Source organism: Vespula vulgaris, chromosome 4 (genome assembly GCF_905475345.1).
Source record: "Vespula vulgaris chromosome 4, iyVesVulg1.1, whole genome shotgun sequence".
In the NCBI taxonomy this organism is placed as follows: domain Eukaryota; kingdom Metazoa; phylum Arthropoda; class Insecta; order Hymenoptera; family Vespidae; genus Vespula; species Vespula vulgaris.
Genome location: NC_066589.1, coordinates 2151944 through 2172966, shown reverse-complemented (window position 1 = coordinate 2172966; position 21023 = coordinate 2151944). Strand labels below are relative to the sequence as shown.

Here is a 21023-nt window from a genome sequence, read left to right as displayed (position 1 = left end):
GGAACTGGTATTTCGAGATTATACGACTATTTAGCATCCTCGGATTAGAAACTGCATTTTTCGAAAGCGTCAATTCCGCGAACACCGGAGTCTTATTATTCGCGTTAATACTTAGAAAGTTAGAGGCATGTTCATACATGCATCACGTGATATCACTTATACATATAGATTATTAATTCGTTAACACTCGTCTAGCCTCATCTCATGATACATCTGGATGCATTCAGTATAATGTGGGTCAGGGTCGACATCTGTTTATCCCACATACAAATACACGCGCTCGTATACTGTTACATTCATACGAGCTCACATTCGATACTTGTTACGAGTAGAACCGAGCTTTCAGGCATCCATATCCCTTTATTTAGTTATCGAGGTCGGATCGAGGTATAGAACGACTGTTCGAGAATGGGGTTCGATTCCTTTGCCATAAGAATCGATAATTAATTTCATTCTCGATTTATGCAATATACAACAATTCAAAGCTGAAAGGTATTCCATTGGAAAATGCATGGAACGTCGAGAAGAACTACGATTAAATAGAAAAAAACTCAAACGAGATTTGAAATAGATGTTGCTTGGTATTTGATTTGTATCCGTATGGAATCCATGAGAAATCGATTGAAAGAAGCTATATAATTTATTATTAATGAGCTGATTTAATGGATATCAATGTTTCTTTCTCGACGTAAGGAAAAAAGAAAAAGAAAAAAACAGCTGCACTTCGAGAAATGCGGTTGCATGTCGGTTAGAGGGAGCCGATCAGCTTAGAAGGGAAACGTGTTTTTTCGCACGAGAGACTGATCAGATACCGTACATAGGACTGGTGAAAAGGAGGAAATGAAAACAACAAAAAAGAGTATGGAGGAGGAAATGCGAGAGGTCCTCGAGAGTCGCGATAAACTCGTTCGAATTGCACAGAGACACGCGAAGGAAGAGTCTTCTGAAAGAAAGTAAAAGAAAAGAAAATCACTCTGATCGTATAATTTATGTTATGATTTATCACATATCTACCTACATTATGATTTATCGTACTGTTCATCGTACTTACGTGTCATTTTATTACATACACACTGCCAGTTATCATACCGCTTATCGTACTTTATTTTATCATATACAACTTTATACATCATGCAAAACTTATTAGTTTTTTTATCATATACCCACTATTATTAGTTATTCTTGCGATTATGCCATATTTATTATCTGTATTATTAAAAATATGCTTAAATATATATATATATTTTTTTTTTTTCATATACTTTACAATCTATTGTGTAATTCATCATTTGTTACATATACATATATATATATATATATATATATATATATATATATATATAATGTTTCCTTTTCTTTACAGATCGATCAGAAACCTCAGCACAAGCCGAATCATCATCATGAAAATCACGTTTCGCAGATCACAAAAACTATTCAATTGCAAACGAATCACGCGACAACGAATCACGTCCAGTCGCATAATCAAACCAATCACATTATTTCCAATCATGAAAATCACATGCCGTTGAATCGCGTGCCAAATCATGTGTCTGCGGTAAACCATGCGAATCATCAGAAAAGTCAACAGAATCATCGAACGAGTCCTAATCAAGAATGGCGACAACCGGAAGACAATGGAAGATTGCATGATGAGAGCATTTATGAGAGCGGTCCGGTTGTCAACGATGGAAAACACTCGCTTTTGCAATACGCCATGTTAAATTTCAGGCAGAGCACGGAAAAGTAAGAAACACGCACCCTTTATATACCTCCGTAACCCCTTTTTTCCTTTTTTTGTAATCTTGATTTTTATATCAGAAAAATAATAGTTATTATTGTATATAATGATAATTATTGTTTCCTGATTATAAATTGGTATATTAGTATTGTTACTTATTATTAATATACTAATATACTTACGTATTATTAGTATAATAGTTATATTATAGGCTTCACATTATATAAATTTTGTTTAAATACAAAAAAATTAAATTCTTGAGGGTTTATTATAATGTTCAAGAGGGTTCAAATGATGTTTAAGATGGTTTAAATAATTGTTGAAAGATAATAGAGGGTTTAAATAATGATTTAAAAACAGAGCTCCATGAAATATGATTATCAATGAATGCACCTTAAACGAATTGTTCTTTTTCTATCAGATTATTCGAACAATGTTTCTTTTATATATTATATCACATCAATAGAAATACAATCATTTTTCTTTCGAATATAATTGCTTCGTAAATAGAAGCTTAATTGCAATCACTTTAATGAAATGATTAAAGTGTAAATAAAAAATGAAAAAAAAAATTTTCATAAATGAGAAAGGTTTTAAATATCATATTAAATTTTACTGAGCTCTGTTTAACAACAATTTACGAAGCTGATGCATCTTTGACGCTACGTCGTATATTTCTCAAGCACGTTCGTTAAACCGATCGAGAGCATTATCTTGTAGACAAAGGTTTATGAAAGTACGGGATTCACACATAACAATGTAGAAAACTGCAATGTTCGATCTCGTACATAGGCAAAACGTACTATACATAAAATCTACTTTCGAAGAAGGGGGAAATTTTTGCACTTGGATAAAATACGATACAAGAGACGTTAAACTTTCACAAGAAAAATGTTACTAATCTCGTCTTGCTTAAAGAGAATTGGCTATTTCAGGTGATCAATAGGAATAGTAAAAATGTTGGGTGGTGGGATAAAGGGGTGGCGGGGTAGTGGTAGAAGCAAGGAAAGCGAGTTTCATGTACTTTATCGATCGGTAACACGTTAATTACGAATAAATAAACGTGAAATGATAATCGTACCGGGCTTACGCAAGAGGACACACACGAGGTGATCTGTGTTGAGAAAGCATAACGCATGTAGTTCTCAGATAGCATCAACTACCAATCACCGACACGGTTCTTCTCTTTCTTCGTCTTCCTGAATCGCGCTCTCCATTTCTTCTTCATTTTTTCCATAGTTAGAAGTGCGCTCTCAGGATGTGCTGGTAAAAGATTTTCATCTTGCCTTTCTCCTATAAAACAATCGTCGAGTAAAATTTGCATTTATTATTCGGAACTCAAGAAAATCTAATATCTTTCCTTCAACGATAGATCGTTTTCCCGTAAAGAAAATTATTCCAAAATGAAGACTTTCTTTCTTATTCGTTAGGTTCGAGATGTTAAAGACAGCCGATGGTTCGATAAGTGGCTCATTGAAAGTGATCGAGTCTTTGAAGAGCAAGAAAAAGGGTAAAAAGAACAAAGGACAACAAGACGGTGCCGAATGGACATGGAAGGAACAAGTGGATCTCGTCAAATATTCTAGTGTACCGATAGAGCAAAGTCTTTTGAGACTCGATGCAGATTTAAGTGCTTTGGCGGTGGAATGTTTCCTATGTCTGATGAGATATATGGGAGACCAACCATTACCTCCTGATATGAGCGAAGTCAAATGCGTTTATACGATTCTTATGGTAAGCCTGATAATAGCATTATGTAAAATATTTATTTTTTTGATATATTCATGAATTGGATAAATTTATCTAATAGCACTGTCACAAATACGAGCTTCTACGTGACGAAGTTTACTGTCAGCTAATGAAACAAACAACGAACAACAAGAGTCCCAATCCAGATAGCTGTCAACGTGGATGGCGTCTTTTTAGTATCGTCGCTGCTTACTTTACTTGCAGCGAAGGACTAAGACCATATTTAACAAAGTATCTCGAGACTGCAGCGTATGATAAGAGACGAGCCTATCATGGTACTGCCACGGTTTGCCTTCAAAATCTTAGGAAAACGGTCAAGTATGGTGGACGAAAAAATGTGCCTAGCGTCGAAGAGATAATGGCTATAAGTGCTGGAAGAAATGCGAAGAGACAGATTTACAGATTGCCTGGTGGAACCGAAAGAGTGATCAACACAAAATGTACCACGGTTGTACAGGTTTGTTAATTTTTACATTTTTATAATGTTAATTGACATTAACTTATCTCATAAATTCGACATATGTATGTATGCATCCGTGATGTGACGATATATTTATTTTTTCTTTCCTTTTATTGATTTTAAAATTATTTTATTTTCAAAGGATGTCATCGAAGAAATGTGTAACATCATATCCGTAAGAAATCCTCACGAGATGGACGAGTTTTCTTTATATTGCATAGTCGATGGCGATGCGTTCACCATGCCGTTGGCTAGAGACGAATACATTTTGGACGTGACTACTGAATTGCACAAGAATCATCAGGTGTTTTATTTAATATTCTGCAGGTATGATTATTTAGATGAAATAAAAAAAAACTTAAAAAACAACTTCAATGAATACAGGTTATCGAACATGTGTGTTAATATCTATGCAATCATTTGTTATTTCGTAGATCTGTGTGGTATTATTCATTAAGACTTGACGCACCATTGTACATAGAAGTTGTTTTTAACCAAATTGTTCCGGATTATTTAGAAGGGCTGTTGCTAGTCTTACCCGGAGAACATTTACCTCAAGAAGTTATTGTAAGTCCACGATCGTCGATATTCGTTTTTTTTTTATTTTTTATATCGAATTATTAACAAACAACATTTCTTGCAGTACGATATGGCTCAAATAGCAGCACTTTTACATAGAGCAGCGGATATGACACACGAGCCTGCCACGAAAGAAATTAAATATTTGTTGCCAAAACCAGCACTTAGTTTAAGGGAACCAAGACCTCAGCAGTGGTCCAACATGGTACAACAAGCTTGGAACAATGTACAACATATAACAGTAGCTGCTTCCAAGGCCCAAGTACTAGGTATATATACACGTATTCGTTAACAATGATTAAAAAATTATTTTCTTTTCGAAGAAAACGAGTTTGACAAGTTTTAATCCTTTTTAGAAATATTATCGAAATGGCCATTATTTGGTTCGAGTTTCTTTGCCGTTAAAAGAATTCCAGAGGGCAAAGAAAAGGGTGGTGATCATATTCTAGCCTTGAATCGACACGGTGTTCATTTCATAGACTTAGTCACTCACGTGAGTATTTATACTCTTAAGAGAAAATTAAAATCAAACTTAAATAATCAAACTAAAAATGATCGAATATTTCAGGAAACACTGTATCATTATCCTTACTCCGAAGTAATATCAACGCGAAAAGTTAAGTCCGAGGAAGGAACCCTCTATTTGGACATGAAATGTGGCAATCTTATGCAACAACGTATAACCAGACTTCAGACGGAACAAGCTCATGAAATTTCACGTTTAATTAGGCAGTACATTACCATGGAACAAAGAACGACCAACTCGCAACCCGGAGGAATTGGATTTGGAATGAGATAATTTCATTAACAGTCCTATCAAATTGATCTGTCACTGTCTAGACAGTGACTTAAGAAGTTCGTTTGAGATGATAACGAACGATCTTCTCCTTCTTCTTCTTTTTCTCCTTTTTTTTTCTTCTTCGATCGTTCGACTACGAAACAAAATGGATTAAAAGATCGAACTATCTGAGCGTTTGCTATAAGGACTGTGTAAATACGAATGTAGAATCGTTTAAAGGAAGGAAAGAAGAAGTAATTAGAGAGAACGACGATTCTGTACATCAAAGGGATTCATTCCTTGGGGTTTTTCTGGTTTTAGGCTTCAGTGCAGAATATTCGTCGATGCTCTTGATTTATAATATTTATAATATTTTTTTTTTTTTTAATATGTACGTATATTCCAATCCTTTACTTTGTTTTCTCAAGTCATGACATTTTTTCTCTCTATAACATAGATAAAGAAAAATAAAATGATTACCAATGAGGATATACACATTTACGATCAGATCTAAATCGATCTATTAATAAAAATAGCTCGATATTTATTTTGTCTCGATCGTCAATGGAGAAAAGATCTGTTATTTTAACAATGTATTTCTTTTTTAAATATATTCATTATATAAATATATATGTTCGACGATGAAAAACTGATGAACATTTTTAGATAAATTTCTTTTCACGAGCACAATCGTTTATTTATACAAATCGTAAGAAATTAAAAATATCAGCAGTTCTATTATAGAGAAGGAAAGAAAAAGAAAGAGAGAGAGAGAGATAAAATATGTAAATCCGCAACAAGCCGGTAAGACTAATCTTAATGATTACGTTTTCAAGAGACTAACAGATAGAGACTACATATTATCACAAGATGATATAATAAAAATAATAAAAAAATAATATTAATAATAATTATAATATTAATTATTATATATAATAATAATATTAATAATATTAATAATAATTGTATGTATGCATATAGAGATATGATGTGAAGAAAGATTCTTAACTTTATATTAAAATTTGTACCTATACCCAACGTGAATCGTGAATGAACGTAAAATGTTATTTTTCTGAACACCGGGGTTTCTAAAACATGGTACGGTTAAATGATAAAAATGTTTTGTACAAATTTTCCAATATGATTGGTTCAAGTTCATTTGTGGATAACAGAAAATTCAATGGGATGCGTGTACGTCTGTGTGTGTATGCGTGTGCGAAAATTTTTACAGAGTATAATAATAGTTAATGAATTTAACGATAAAAATTAATCGAAAGTTTTACTAATTCCTGTTATGCTCTGGACTAGAGCCAGGTGTTTTTGCCTTGACATCGTGAGGCCAATTGCTTGCAGTATGACGAACATATCCAGGATCTGTAGGTGAGGAAGGTGTACGAACGCCAGTTTGAGTTCCTGTCGATCTGAGAGAACTGAAACATTCTTCCAGCATTTCGATCTCATTTTTGCTCCTCTCATCTAATTTGCTAGGAGTTTTTAGAGCCAAAGAAACTCCACGATCTTTTTTCAAGATACCCGATGATGTTCCTCTCATCCTTACTGGTACATTGTCATATTGACTAGTGTCGGAATATCTTTTGAAATACATAAAAAAAAAAGAAAGAATTTATTAAACTATAGGATTTATTTAAATAATATTCCGACTGGAACGTCGGTATTTGTACTAAATTATTTTGTTATAAATATTGATCATTTTATGAGATTAAACAATCGTAAAAAGCGATTATTTTAATTCTCCTATCTCTATGTGATCAAAGAAAATATATAAAGTTATGATGGAAATAATATTATTATATATAAAATATAAGAAGAATTAAACAGTTACCTGTAAGAATCAAGAGGTTCGTTTACGTCATGTTGGATTTTCATTATCTTCACACTAGGATTTACGATTTTACCGAAGGTAGGCTCGTTACCTCGGCTAAAATTAGTTGGAAACGGTGGTGTATCGACCTCGTCGACTGGTCGTTGATAAATATCCCGAGTTTTATAAATGATCCTCGAATCCTCGGATCTACGATCGTCGTCAAACGATCTATTCGCAGCACTGTTTCCTTGAAGAATCTCCGCTTCCCTATACCGTTGAGAGTTTCTCAAAACGCGTCCATTTTCAAAATTCTGTTTGTGCTCTCGTAATTCTCTCTCAACGTTATCGAAATTACGATTTCTTTCTAACTGATAATTGTCGTATGAGAGTTGTTCGAGTCGTTTATCGGGATCTTCTTCATGGATCTCCATCCGTCTTCGATCGTCTATCTTCTCGAATCCATCATTTACATTACCGTTGATTTCCTTCGATTCTTCCTCCGATTTTGTACTTTTCTTTTCTTTCGACGACTTCATTTCCTTTTCCGTCGTCATCGTGGTCATGGTAGGTTGCTTGGCTGTAGCATTTTGCAAAAGGTTCATTTGAAAGGGATCGACGGACAGGAGAGGAACAAGTACAAAAATTGTACAAAAGAAAATGTCGTAGCTCGATGAAGAAATAGATATAAAAGTAAAATCTCAAATATTTGATATCGAGATCGTATTATATTTTCGTTATACGTTTAACATATGCCTCTAAATCTTATGAGATTAATATAAAGAGACTTTAGAAAAATATATTTATGAAATATACGAGAAACGATTTTGGATCAAGATGATCCAAAATGATCCAACGTGATATGGACGAAGGTGTAATTTAAACAGACGAGGAGAGACCTTTTCCTGCTTGCAACTTGCCTGAGTCTGTCTTATCGTTGTCTATTCGCACTTCCTGCTTATCCTTTTTACGAGGAGGAGATATCAACAGATCTGCGATGAATACAAGAGCGGTGATTAGAGCGAGTGCACCGAGAACTGCAGCATTGTCGATCAAATCCTCTGGAATACTCTCGATTGATGCTAAAGCAAGAGCACCGACGATTCCAAAAAGGATCACACCGAGACCAAGGAAGAAGATCTCCTTTGTATCATAAAAATAAAATTAAAAAAAAAGTAAAGAAAAGCAAAAGCAAGATCAAAAGAAAAAGAATAACATCGTTTTCTTAATAATAATTATACTTTTCAATAAAAATTATCTCTCATATTGCAAAACAGAATAGAGATTTGCTTAATCATCGTCAGAGCAAATGCTTCTGTACGTGATCAGTTTGAGATCTGGCCTAGCCCTATTTATGAGTCATGAAATAAGTTAGAATAGCATGCACGCTGAACGATTTAATGATCGTACATATACCAAGGATAATGTTACGTGCTCAAGATTCTACACCAATTGCATTTAAGGACAGTGCCAACCTTGGTCACCAATGACAAACTCCATGAATGCGTTCAGTTATGTTGCTTATATTCTCACGCTGTCAATTAGATTCCCAGTATTTTCATACGTACAAACCGCACCCGATCGAATCGACTTCGCTCTGAATAAATTAAAAAGAGAAATCCTGAGAAAGATCTCGTACGGTAAGTTGTTTTTTAATGAGTACGCATAATCTTCTTATTCTTCTTTCGCGTACTTCGTAAAAACTTAACAAAAAATTACACTCTTCATTTATATACTTTAAATACGTGGGTGTTAATCAATTCTAAATGATCGGTTAATTATATTTTAACTTTATTTTATGATAAGAATTTATTTATATCCATCAAACCAGTCACATCAAACTAAATGCATTACGAGTTTACCAAGAACTTTTGAAGCAACCTGTTATTATTGAGTAATAACAATTTACCGTGCATAAATATAACATCATAATAGCGACTCGACGAAACGTTCTTTAACAACAAACAGAGATTTGTTACGTCTGGAAACGTAAGACGGAAATGTATTCGACAAATTCGGTATTGTGCTGAAAGAATTTTTGAAGAACATTTGCAACGAGAGATAGTTTCTGTCGTTAAAATATGACAATGCTTGCTATTGCAAGAGAAAGATATGGCTTTGGGAACATGAGAACAATGAGGTAATTATGACACGTCAAACGTCGAGTCACGTGTCACCACTTTTTTTACTAATCCTTTTAAAAAAAGAAAAATGTCGAAAAGAAAAGAATATATGTTAATGATCTCGTTTTGTTCGTTTTGACTTTCGTTCGAAATAGGAATAGAAATGTTTCTATAATGCATATATATATATATATATATATATATATATATATATATATATATATTTGTAGGACACATGTATACATATATACATATATTCTATTTCAATTGCGTCACTTATGAAGAAATATTAATTACCGTTTTTCGGCCCGTAAGTTCGTTAGTTGCCGCGGCAATAAGAAGACCGGCAGTTATGATGACGTAGCCACCGCAAGTCGCTGTTGCAAGAGCGGCACCTAAATCGTTGATGGATCATTGTAGTCTCGACAAAATTTCAATACATACTTCTCGGACCAGGTATCGAATATCTTCGAGAATAGGGATCTTGCAAATGGAATATGACAAATGAATGTTCTCATTTTCTGTTCTTTCGTTCGTTATTGTCGTTAATTTACCTATGGTACCCCATGTGACGTTATTTAAAAGCGACCACTCTCTGCTGCGATTCCTCAAATAATGAAATACTCTTCTGCTTTCGTCATCCGTCACTCTGAGAGCTACCACGCATGCGATGCAAAGCAGCTGAAAATTTCATTTACCCTATATTTAAGATTTCGAGGAAAAAAATATATTTATCTAAAAAAAAAAAAAAAAGAAAAAAGAAAAAAGATTTATCAAACATTTGTAATCAATTACTTTTCAAATTAAGATTAATCTTGTTAAGAGACACTATTCTTTTTTTTTCCATTATTCGAATGCTTTCGTTTAATTATCTGAGAGAAGTCACACGTTACTGATAGAGATGGCAGAGAAAAAAGAGCTATTATCTAATTAGAATGAAAATTGTCGAGAAAAGGCGTAAGTTTTACGTACCACTTCGATTATTCTGACGAGAACCTTGCGATTCCACATTTTTGTGATGAAGAATTACGTGCAACGATTAAAAGCGATAAAAAATTAGGAAGAAACGAATAATCATCCACTTAATAATGAATACACGATCTTAGTACGATCTTCGTACGATATCTTTGACACAAATGGTCGAATACTTTTTAAACAAATATCTCAACGAATTTTCTTTCGTGATAAATCAACTTGTTTCTTTTCTCATGTATTTCAATTCCAAGTAATTATTCCTTTTACTTTAAGAATAAAAGAGGAAGAAGAGAGTACGAAACGAACTGTATAACGAAAGAAGTTTTTCGTGTAGGACAGAGAAGATGCACGCTTGACCGATTTTCTGAGTACACCCTGTTTTAAGTAGTCGAGCGAACTCTTAAATCCTGCACTGATCCTCGACATCGATCAAAGTAATCTTTTTGATTTTATTCATTTACATCTTTTTTCAAATTGTAAAGTACGTGAAGAAAAATAAAAATAAATTATAAAACAAAAAAGAATAAAAGGAAAAAGAATGGTGTCATTCAGAAGTCACGTTATACTTTGAAAAAATTTTACAATTTTTTAATATTTTTTACTATTTTTTTGGAACTCCAAGTCGTTCGATCAATCGACGTCGAGTCAGGTAAGAAAGCAAGTGGAGTTTGATTCGCGGCACGCTCGAACGACAACTGAAGAGATAGCGAGCCCGACAGCACGATTTCCACTTACAGCCAGTGCACGGTCTTACAGCCTTACAGCCTTACAGACTTACAGACTTACAGCAGCGTGTCTTGTAATAAGGTCTCGGCATGGCGGCGAACAAGAATGCTATTATCGCACAGTGAGTGCATTGGCGCAGGATGTCGAGAAGCAATATTTTTTAAGGAAAAGGTTAGTTAAATTTTATTAACAGATCAACGATAGTTTATCGACAATCGCTAAGTGAATAGATATGGAACATTTACCTATATAAATGTAATACGAATAGTTAAAAATAATTATTTATTTATATATGTATCTATATATACATATATATATTGTTCCAATATAAGTTAACAATAAAGATACACGAAATTTTTTAAATTATAAGATATATATAAAAAAGAATTTGAAAGAAAATCAAAAGAAATCAATGAATTCGCTTATTCAAGCAACAAGTGACGTGTCAGTTAAGTCAGGATGTGATTCATCTGAAGAAAAAAAATTAAAATAATTAGGTTCTCCAGATCGTGACAGGTTCAATCATTAATTGTGAAAAAATATGAGCTCTCGTAATCGAAAAATTACTCTTTTGCATACATATAAATGATCGATCGACTAAAATAACAAGTAAAATTACATTTAAAAATGCATTTTAGAAATATTATTTCAAGAAACTCTTATGTGACAATAACGACTACGATTAGATAAGTTAAAAATGTAAGTGTGCCGCGTTAATATAGAGAACGTTCGAGTTGAAAACAATCAGTTTTTGTCGTTGCGTTTGGTCAATGAAACCTATATATTACGAAGTTCTAAACAAAAGTGACAAAACTTTTATGCAACTAATTGTCAGTGATTTATATTATTAAAACAGGTATATAGTTATTTTCCAAAAAACAGTGATATATATATCATTATTTATATATATATATATTATTTTTAAATAGAGAAACCATATATAAGACATAAAAGACAGGAGGTAAATTCATCTTCTATTTTTTTCTATTTGCAAACTTCTAATTACGCATTATTTTCATGAAATTCATTCTGTTACACGCGAGTCTAAGAATGACTAATGCCGTGCGTCAGAATTGTTCTTTTTATCACTCCACAGATATGTGTGTGTGTGTGTATATAAGTATCAATGATTCTTAATATTCAGCGATTCCAACTATTACATAATTATTTTACGAGATAAATATTAGAAAAAAATATTAAAAGTTATAGAAAGAGAACAATCTTTTTTTCTTAATACATACGTAAGTAAATAATATCTATCTTTGTTTGAATTTGAAGTGAAGCGTAAAAGGCCATGTGAATAAACGATAATTCTTTTAAAAACGATTATCAAGAGTTTGAGAAGTTAATACGATAATGAATCCACGTAGTTTAATTACGTACGAATTTGTATTTCAAGATCTTTTAAATCGCATTTCAATTCGTTTCGAAAGAATGCATTTTCGTATTATATTCTGTACGATAATATTGTGAGATTAGAACACTATAGATCTTTACATTCAACAAATTCAACAACATTTTTTCTTCGTTCTAAACAAAAAAAAAATTGTGATTTTTATTAAAAAAAAAAAAACAAAACAAAATTTCAAAAATAAAAATTCAGATAATACGCAAATAATTAAAAGACTTATATAATATAATTGAAGACTTGAAATGCAAATCTTTTTTTCTAATAAAATGTACAATAATATATCTTTTCTACAAAGGAACTAAAATCGAATTGGAAACTCTCTATCTGTTCGTGACATATATGTATACGTATATTTGTCGATTATCTTACGATGACGATTTCTTTTGTACCAATAAATATCTCCTTATGAGGCTGGTTATCGTCTTAAGAAAAACAAGAAAGGAAGGAAGTGAAGACGATATAATCGTATTCCTCGAAATCAAAACGTTATTCCAAATGAAATAATCTGCCAAAGTATCAGATTTCAATGAATAGTAACGTCATGATAATACATTAATCGACATATTTATATCGACATATATATAATTCTTAACTTGATAAATATTTTTGAATGAGTTTAATCTTTATAACAATTTACAATTTTTCCAGTGTAAGATTTAGTATTTTTTGTTTTTCTTAGATTGTCCATATGTTATCTTCTATTATAAAAACTGATTTTATAAAAATAAAATCGTCGTTATATCTGTTAAAATTGTATTACATATGAAAAAGCGAAATATCGATTCAAGGTATTTATGAAAAGGTCGATATATCTCATTCTCTTGATCTATTAAAAGGATTAATATTTAATAATATCGATCGGTAGATCAAGTAAAATCTACAGTAGTAAAAGTATTAAAAAAAGTAATCGTGTTTGATATTTCTTTATATCTTTCTTGAAAATTTAGTAAAAGTAAAAAAAGAAAGTTAAGAAAAATGTCCTTACAAAAATGAATGTTAGCGAGCTGCGTTATAATAACTTTAACGCCGCTTGCTTCACATATAAACCTTTCGATTGTCAATTCGATTCTAGAGGAAATACGAAAAATCGATGTATGTTGCTATTAGGAAAAAAAAAACAGAGAAAAGAGAAAGGAAAAGGAAAAAAAATGAGAGACGAAGTTGTGAGAATGAAGGAGAGTTTGACCAATGAGCGGTCCGAAATTAGCGCCATCTAACCCTATGTACCTGACCCTTAAGATCAAGTTCTAGACTAGCTACTTAAACAAAAATCATTCATCAGTACGCGAGAAGCTCTGGTCGATTTCACCGTGATCGATCGATCTTGATTGCCGTGAACTTTGCCGATTTCTTGCTTCCTTCTGCTGAAGTTTCTCCAAATAGGATGGATAAAAAGTACAAAGAGGAACAATATTGTAAGAAAAACTCTAACGGTGGCGATAAATCGAGATCTTTCATCGATCAAAAAATTCCAGGGATCTTTACAATGGGCACTACTAAAAGGATATGTCATGATGATAACAGCAAATGGAGTAAGTCGATTTTCTTTCTTTTCTTTTTTCTGTGATTGTATATTTACAAAGACGATAGTCGTCAATAAAAATAAAATGATTAACCCCCATCGCGATAATCAATGAAGATCTTATCGTCATGGATGGCTTTTAAGATCGTTTTATACATTCGATATTTCTAGGTTTCCGATCTTCGACAATGGTCCGTTAAGTAAAAAGAACAACGTGAGAATCGATAGTCGCGTTCTTCGCGTTGTCGTTATGTCGATAACAATTGTTTTATTCTAGAAACAAATATCTCGTTGAAAAAATCGATTGTGTAAAGATTAACAAAATAATTAATTCACAATTAATAAGTTATTTTTTATTAAGGATTTTCAGCGTCTATTTGTCAAGGCTTTTTTTCAAATTTCTCAATTTTTCTACTTTTGTTGATATAGTTATTATCCAATAAACAAAAAAATATATATATATATATATTTACACGTATGTACATAGAAAGAGAGAGAGAAATTGCATTATTATCTTGCATGAAAATAGACAAACGAGTGCTGTTGCTTGAATAACGATTCGTTTCATCGGTTCCCTTTGTTGAGAATATTATTGTAATATATCGGATCAATCGTTTAATTCTTCTCTCAAAATATTTATATAAATCTATTTCTCCATTTACACGGTTGTTTGAATAAATAAAAACCCCGTAAGAAAGAATACAGTTCATATGGAAAGATAAAAGAATAGTTTTTTAGAAGAATAGTTTATGCGAACAATCAGTTATTTTCAATAACAACTGTGGATACCATCGAATAAAACTCTATTTAGTTTCAATGAAATATTTTTTCATCTAACGATTCTTTATTCTAAAGTGCCTTTATTCTCTATGGAAACATAACAAAGATTATTATCCGCACGTGCCTACTTATCATTCTTTCTTTCGGCCTTATCGCCTTTTGGATTAGGCCCTTGTAGTACGACATAAAAGGACGCTAGACAAAGGACTAAAATATCGAGGTGTTATCGAAAATTTTTTTAAGTATATATTTACTCACCTTTCTAGGGAATGATAATTATAATAGAAAATATTCTTCTTAACAGAACTGAAGTAAAATAGAAAATATACACGTGTAAAAAGAAGATTAGATTTGTGTATATAAAGATGATGCATATTTCACTCTCTTTCTCTCTCTCTCTCTCTCTCTCTCTCTCTCTCTCTCTCTCTCTCTCTCTCTCTCTCTCTCTCTCTCTCTCTCTCTCTCTCTCTCTTTCAATATAACAATGTGTACGTAAAAGCGATTAATAAAGGTACGATTTTGCCAACGTACGGTTTCTTTAGATATTGTTTGAAATATTCCTTTAAGAAAAAAGGAAAGAAATTTTTAAATACAAGTTTTTCTCTTAGATAACACACGTTTTCGAACGCATCGACCCATATTAAATGATAAAATTCCCGACGTGACCGAACAAATGGAAGCTAGTAGAAAGATTTTACAATTGGTTACGGATTTCAACTATTCGTTGACGCAGATCAATGGACAGAGAAAATTTGGACCACCATTAGATTGGACCGGTCCAGCGCCTGGTCCTGGATGCGAGATCTTTGTAGGGAAAATTCCAAGAACACTTTACGAACACGATATCTATCCGATTTTTAGTTCGGTCGGAAGTATCTATGAAATTCGTTTAATGATGGATTTCTCAGGAAGAAATCGAGGTTATTGTTTCATAATGTATACTAAGCCAGAAGATGCATCTCGTGCCGTTAAGGAGCTTGATCGTTATGAGATATGTAGTGGTCATAAAATCGGCGTCGTCACTAGTATTAATCATTGTCGCTTACATATCAAACAATTGCCATTGGATATCGAAGCTGAGACGGTTGTCAAGGTATCGATGTTTCGTCATTATTTAAAAAATTCCAAAAAGAAAAAAAGTAAAAGACAAATATAGCAAAACATTTACGTAACGATTTTCAGCGAATTTACGAGATCACCGACGACGTTAACGAAGTAGCTGTTTATCGTAACACCAATGGATCCGAATGTTATGCATTAATATGCTACAACACTCATAGAGGTGCCGCGATGGGTAGAAGACGATTAGTACCCGAAGCAGCAACTCTTTTTCCTGGTGGTAAAATTATCATCGATTGGGCACATCCTAATCTCTATCCGTCGGGCGTGGTAAGTATCCTTATATCATAATTAAGTTATTCGCGTGAACTGCTTTTGAGAGAATAATTCAATAATCGATATACGAATCTATGTTATATATTTATCGTTAATTTGCAATCAAAATTGTCGCGGATAAATGTATCAAAAGTTTTCTTTGAGCAATATGAAAAAACTCGTTCTTCGAAGGTTTAACGAATATTCGAAAAGATAGAAATGATTATATTCGTGTTTGCGATAGATAAAAAGGTAATCGTCATTTTCTAAACGTCAACGAAGAACAATGACGTCGGTCATCCCTGGTCTCACGTAAAAACGGAACGTGGGTACTTTCGCTGCTTGATTATTTCTCTACGGACGGCATTACGATCCGTGAGAAGCACAAGAATCACTCGTTCAAAAGTGAATCGTTTGCTAAAATCGTCTCGATCACGTGCGAACGTCCTTGCAGTTCCTTCAGTTAAAAATCTTTGCCATGGTTCTTTACATTTCCTGTTTCACGCCACGTGCATTCTTTTTTAATTTAACAAAGTAATTCAATTATGTCATTAACAGAGATCAAACAGCGTATGTTAGTTATTATAGAAGAATTAGTCACTTGTATTTTCAGATTTAGAAATGATATTTTAATTTTGATATATCACGAAAAGTTCTACAGAAATTGCTAAATTCTACAATTTTTTAAATATTTAATGCCACATACGTTTAAATATTTAATTAAAATTTTTATCTATAAAATTTCAATGATCTTCTGTAAAAAATTTCAAGAACTCCCACGGTAAAGTAATTATCGATAGGTGTATTTAGTTCCGAATTGATCGCTGATTGTCGCCACCATCGACCTACCGACGTTGCTTCTGTCTCTCACTTCAGTCTATTGGTTGATCGCGTATAGTTATTTTCCGTTCGATAATTCTCGTGTTGTTGCTTGTTTCGAGGATCTTTCTTGTTACCTTTAACTATTTAAAACACTATCGAGATGGAGACAAACGAGTACAGTGATTATCGAAGCCCATTAGCGACGAGATACGCGTCGAAGGAAATGCAGTACAACTTCAGCGAGCAAAAAAAGTTCAGCACGTGGCGACAACTCTGGGTCTACCTTGCAAAAGCTGAGATGGTTAGTAATTTCAATTTGCATCGATTGAGTTCGATATGGTTTATCATAACCAGTCACATTCTACATATCTATTCGCGTCGTTAAGAAGTTTGTTTTTTAATTCTTTATCGTCCTGCATAATAACAATAACTGTATCACTTATTGCGTACAAAATTTTTTATATAACATATACACTTGTTACTTTATTTTTAGGATAATCATTAATTACGTTGATCGTTCAAATGTATTTATTCTGTAAGATCTTAAACGAACTTAAATTGCTACGATTATTATTAAATTAATGCTTAAAACGATCACAATTTTAGGCTATTATAAAAGTGTTTAAAAAGTTACAACATATTGCAGGAATATGATAGTATTAGTAAACACCTTCTTTTCTAGAATAGAGGTTATCAGTGTTATTCTATGGGATATCAATTTTTATCATAAGCAGATGCATCGTAATCGAAACAAGTTCTTGTTCAAAAAAAATATAAAAGAAGGGTTGATAGCAAACTGGTTGTGACATCTTACCGAATCTTTCGCAAACACGAATTATCGCAATTCCTTAGTGCACTTAATGGAACATAAATTGTTGTAATATGTAATGAAAACGTATGTATATAAATTTTATTTTCATAAACGACAACCGATATGATCAATTTTTGTGCGTCGATAAAGAAGTAATTATACTTATCGAGCGTGGATATAAACGAACGTAGATCCGATAAAGAAAACGATTTTCTTTGCAAATTGCGATTTCGTCGAAAGACCACGTAGAATAACATATAAAATAGGAATTGCTGATAACAGTTGGAGGAGAGTGGTATTTGCGACCAGGATGGCAACGTCACGTTGACGAAGACCTTCATTCGTTCCACAGAGATGAAACCAATGTCGGCTCGAAAATCCTCAAAAATAGGATATAGATTAACTCGTGACATAATCGAGAACAACGCTACAAATAATTTGGGAAAGCTTTATAAATCTTTGCCACCGATTTCATCGACTACACATCTTACTCGATCGAGAAGTTTGCCTTCGAATTTTGGTAAAAAATATCTTTTAGAATGTTTTATTCTATCTGTACTGATCATGAACATTTTAAATCATCGTGTAAGATATCTTTGTCGTATGTTATATACGATACTTAATTGACTTTGAATAATCTCAGATCAATCCATCTCTTCGACGTTCGAGCGATCCAGCGTGCAAAATCATCGAAAAACAAAAAGATTCAATGAACTGAATCAGTGCAATTGGAATGCGTCAAGAACTCACCAAAACGACGCAGCTATGGGACTCAATTATACAAAAAAAGTCAACAATATTATACCCAGATTGTATGGTTTTACGAAGTTTAAAAGTAACAGAAAATCAAATCTTTTGGCAAAGCACATCGAAGAATCGAAAGAGTCCAATTGTCAAGTAGGAGGAAAAATCGTACCTAATCCTTGTCAGCGACATGTATTCATCAAAGGTAACTTCGATTTAGGAGTACAGCATCATCCATCTTCGAATCTGTATATCCCTGGAAAAACAAATTCATCGAAAACAGAAATTTCAAAGGATTTTCTATCTTCGAATTTCAATTCTTTCGCTTCGCCGTTTTTACAACAGAATAGTCGAGTTTGTAGCAATAATATTTCAAGCCATTGTAATATAGAAGAATCATCTTCTAGTAAAAATCCAATGTTTAACGATCCAACTAACATCAATGATCCTAATGAGAGAGATGTTACTCTAAAATGGAAGGAGAGAGGAAAGACTCTGTTTCAGTCGCAGGAAAGATTGTGGCAAAACGGATTTGTTCAATCCAATCCATTTTATCAAGTGAATGGCATATTACAATCTTATTCCAATTTGGCCAATAATTTTCATGAAAACGATTCAACGATGACTTTGAATCGTCAGGATCAAAATAATCCTTTTTATTTTTCCATGCATGTACCAAGAATGCCAATTCGAATCTGTCCGGAACAACAAATATTTCAAGGTTTCAATATAAATAATTTTAAGAATTTTAATCAGAATCGATTGTTAGGTGATAATTGTTCACAGAAAATCATTTACGAAAATTTTATACCTGCCAATATGACGGACACCAACGCATGTTATTCTCTTTGGCCGGTCAGTCGATTCGATCAAGAAACCAATAATTGTACAAATCTTGTTAATAATCTTTTTTTATCGTCGGCGGCATCACCGGATTGTCAGTCGCAAAATCGATTGTCTTCGGAATTCCATTTGAAGGACAACGTTTTTGAATTTAAATATTCTCAGGGCAGACCTATTCTTAACAGAACATTTGTAAATGATGATTATTAATATTAATAGCATCGTTTACTTCCTTTTTTTTTGGTTTCCTACTCTATTTCTAATTAGTTTAATCGTTGTTAGCATATAATTTATAGTGCTATGTTAAAATCTCACAGTGTCAAAACTTTAATAAGACTACCATAATGGCGTTAAGTAACGAATCAATAATTATCACTGGATAACAAAAATGAATGTGATTCAACAATATTGCTTTTATAAATCACGTTTTCTATTTAAATGTTATGATCTATAACTTGGATATCGACGAATACATCCATTTTATTAATTTTTCTAATGTTTTTCGTTGTTAATATTTTATTACATTTATAAAGAACACGAACAAGCTGTGTATAGTTTAATATCTTTACAATCAGTAATGTATCGCACTATTACTTTTTTTTCCCTTTTCCTTCGATTATATGAACATCAATTTTGCATGAATTTAAAATGTATTCAATAATAAAATAATTTACACGAGATGTAAAAAAAAAGCTAAAACAAAAAGGAATTATTTTCGTACCGTTTTTATCGTAACGAAAGTATGTTTGTCCAGTGAAATTCTTTTTATGTTACAGTGTTATGTTCAAATAGATATTTCTATCAATGTACAATATTTACATGTACTATGATTATTATTAGTTTAAAATATTCGACTAAAGTAGATTACAAATATTGTTGTTTTGTTAACTTCAATCGATGACACCTTCTCAACGTCGTGATAACAATAATCGTTTTGCAAAAGAATCTAGAAAATGTTTGAATCACATAAATACCAAGTTCGATTTATATCATAAATCAATAAATTACTTACGTTTTAATTCACGAAAAATCACAGACGTTAAAACTATTTAATATTGTAATTGGCCACATCTGTTACAGTAAGTAAGTTTTTCGTCGTACTCCTATAAACAAAATTAATTTATATGTATGATTTCATCAATATCTTACGATTAAAAAAACACTTTGGAAACTTAGAAAAATGTAGAAACAACTCCTTTGTTACTTGCATTTTTTGTATTTCCAGAGTTAAAATTCTCTTGTGAAATATCTTCACTTTGATTCGTGATATTCAGTACCTAAATAAAATTATTAATTTGTCAAAGTCATAAAAAAGTTAAATTTTTATACTCTTCTTTCATTGCTTTGTAAATATTACAATACTAAAAGATATAAACTTGCGAAAATCGGAAATAAAAAAAAGAAAAAGATAAGAAGAGACAGATAAAAGAAAAATGAAAAAAACAAAAAGATAATCAATAATAATAACAAAAACAAAAGAGATTACAATCTTTATAAAAGAAATAAGGACTTTCTTTTACCATCTCTTTTCTACATTTCGTGCACATGATTATATTTGTCGTAGCTGTAATCGGGAGAGTAGTAAACAGCTCCTTTAAGAGACGAAATTAAAATATTGTAATTGAGGTTTATTACTTAAATAATTTTTTTAGATAATTGAAAATTTACCAACATCTGAAGGGTCAATATCACCTTGAATATATGGCTTCTCTATTTCAGTGGCGACAAAAGTATCGCATTCCCTGAAGATAATGAAAATAATAATG

The 21023-nt window shown here is 32.3% G+C and overlaps 5 protein-coding genes across 18 annotated transcripts in view; 3 read left to right on the top strand and 2 right to left on the bottom strand.

The window, feature by feature from the left end:
* LOC127063375 (unconventional myosin-XV) overlaps window positions 1–6574 on the top strand; it is a 50473-nt gene extending 43899 nt beyond the window's left edge. For all 3 annotated transcript variants that reach the window (XM_050993103.1, XM_050993101.1, XM_050993102.1), the window contains 8 exons: window positions 1364–1743; window positions 3169–3472; window positions 3549–3944; window positions 4090–4274; window positions 4382–4514; window positions 4591–4795; window positions 4883–5019; window positions 5095–6574. In XM_050993103.1, coding sequence (XP_050849060.1) covers window positions 1364–1743; window positions 3169–3472; window positions 3549–3944; window positions 4090–4274; window positions 4382–4514; window positions 4591–4795; window positions 4883–5019; window positions 5095–5325 — 1971 coding nt within the window. In that variant the 3' untranslated portion in view covers window positions 5326–6574. The remainder of the gene's footprint in view (window positions 1–1363; window positions 1744–3168; window positions 3473–3548; window positions 3945–4089; window positions 4275–4381; window positions 4515–4590; window positions 4796–4882; window positions 5020–5094) is intronic.
* Window positions 6575–6586: 12 nt separating this feature from the next.
* LOC127063381 (uncharacterized) lies at window positions 6587–10917 on the bottom strand. Its single transcript, XM_050993117.1, has 6 exons — window positions 10222–10917; window positions 9804–9930; window positions 9547–9644; window positions 8047–8269; window positions 7148–7706; window positions 6587–6896 (listed from the first exon to the last, which is right to left on the bottom strand). Exons 1-6 carry the CDS (start codon window positions 10258–10260, stop codon window positions 6587–6589), a joined length of 1356 nt encoding a protein of 451 aa, XP_050849074.1. The 5' UTR covers window positions 10261–10917.
* Window positions 10918–10974: 57 nt separating this feature from the next.
* On the top strand, window positions 10975–19835 carry LOC127063377 (uncharacterized). Of its 3 annotated transcripts, XM_050993105.1 has the most exons (7): window positions 10975–11121; window positions 13644–13776; window positions 13837–13893; window positions 15272–15756; window positions 15846–16052; window positions 17953–18190; window positions 18314–19835. In XM_050993105.1, the coding sequence occupies exons 1-7, from the start codon at window positions 11056–11058 to the stop codon at window positions 19465–19467; spliced, it is 2340 nt and encodes a 779-aa protein (XP_050849062.1). In that variant the 5' UTR covers window positions 10975–11055; the 3' UTR covers window positions 19468–19835. The 3 variants fall into 3 exon arrangements, with proteins under 3 accessions (XP_050849062.1, XP_050849061.1, XP_050849063.1); XM_050993104.1 differs by having other exon boundaries at window positions 13644–13893; XM_050993106.1 differs by having other exon boundaries at window positions 11055–11121; window positions 13732–13893.
* LOC127063380 (adenylosuccinate lyase) overlaps window positions 16901–21023 on the top strand; it is a 25604-nt gene continuing 21481 nt past the window's right edge. The window contains exon 1 of the mRNA XM_050993115.1: window positions 16901–17160. Coding sequence (XP_050849072.1) covers window positions 17020–17160 — 141 coding nt within the window. The 5' untranslated portion in view covers window positions 16901–17019. The remainder of the gene's footprint in view (window positions 17161–21023) is intronic.
* Window positions 19068–21023, bottom strand: part of LOC127063379 (uncharacterized) — a 6802-nt gene continuing 4846 nt past the window's right edge. Inside the window, exons 9-14 of one of the 10 annotated variants that reach the window (XR_007781326.1) lie at window positions 20930–20999; window positions 20778–20849; window positions 20466–20534; window positions 19979–20360; window positions 19226–19429; window positions 19068–19109 (exon numbers count right to left, since the gene is read on the bottom strand). Coding sequence is in view for 6 of the 10 variants with exons in the window: in XM_050993109.1 (XP_050849066.1) it covers window positions 20307–20360; window positions 20466–20534; window positions 20778–20849; window positions 20930–20999 (265 nt within the window). In the remaining 4 variants the exon portion in view is untranslated. Of the gene's footprint in view, window positions 19110–19225; window positions 19430–19970; window positions 20850–20925; window positions 21000–21023 lie in introns of those variants that run through there. The other 9 variants (XM_050993109.1, XR_007781329.1, XR_007781327.1 and 6 more) reach the window with 9 other exon arrangements.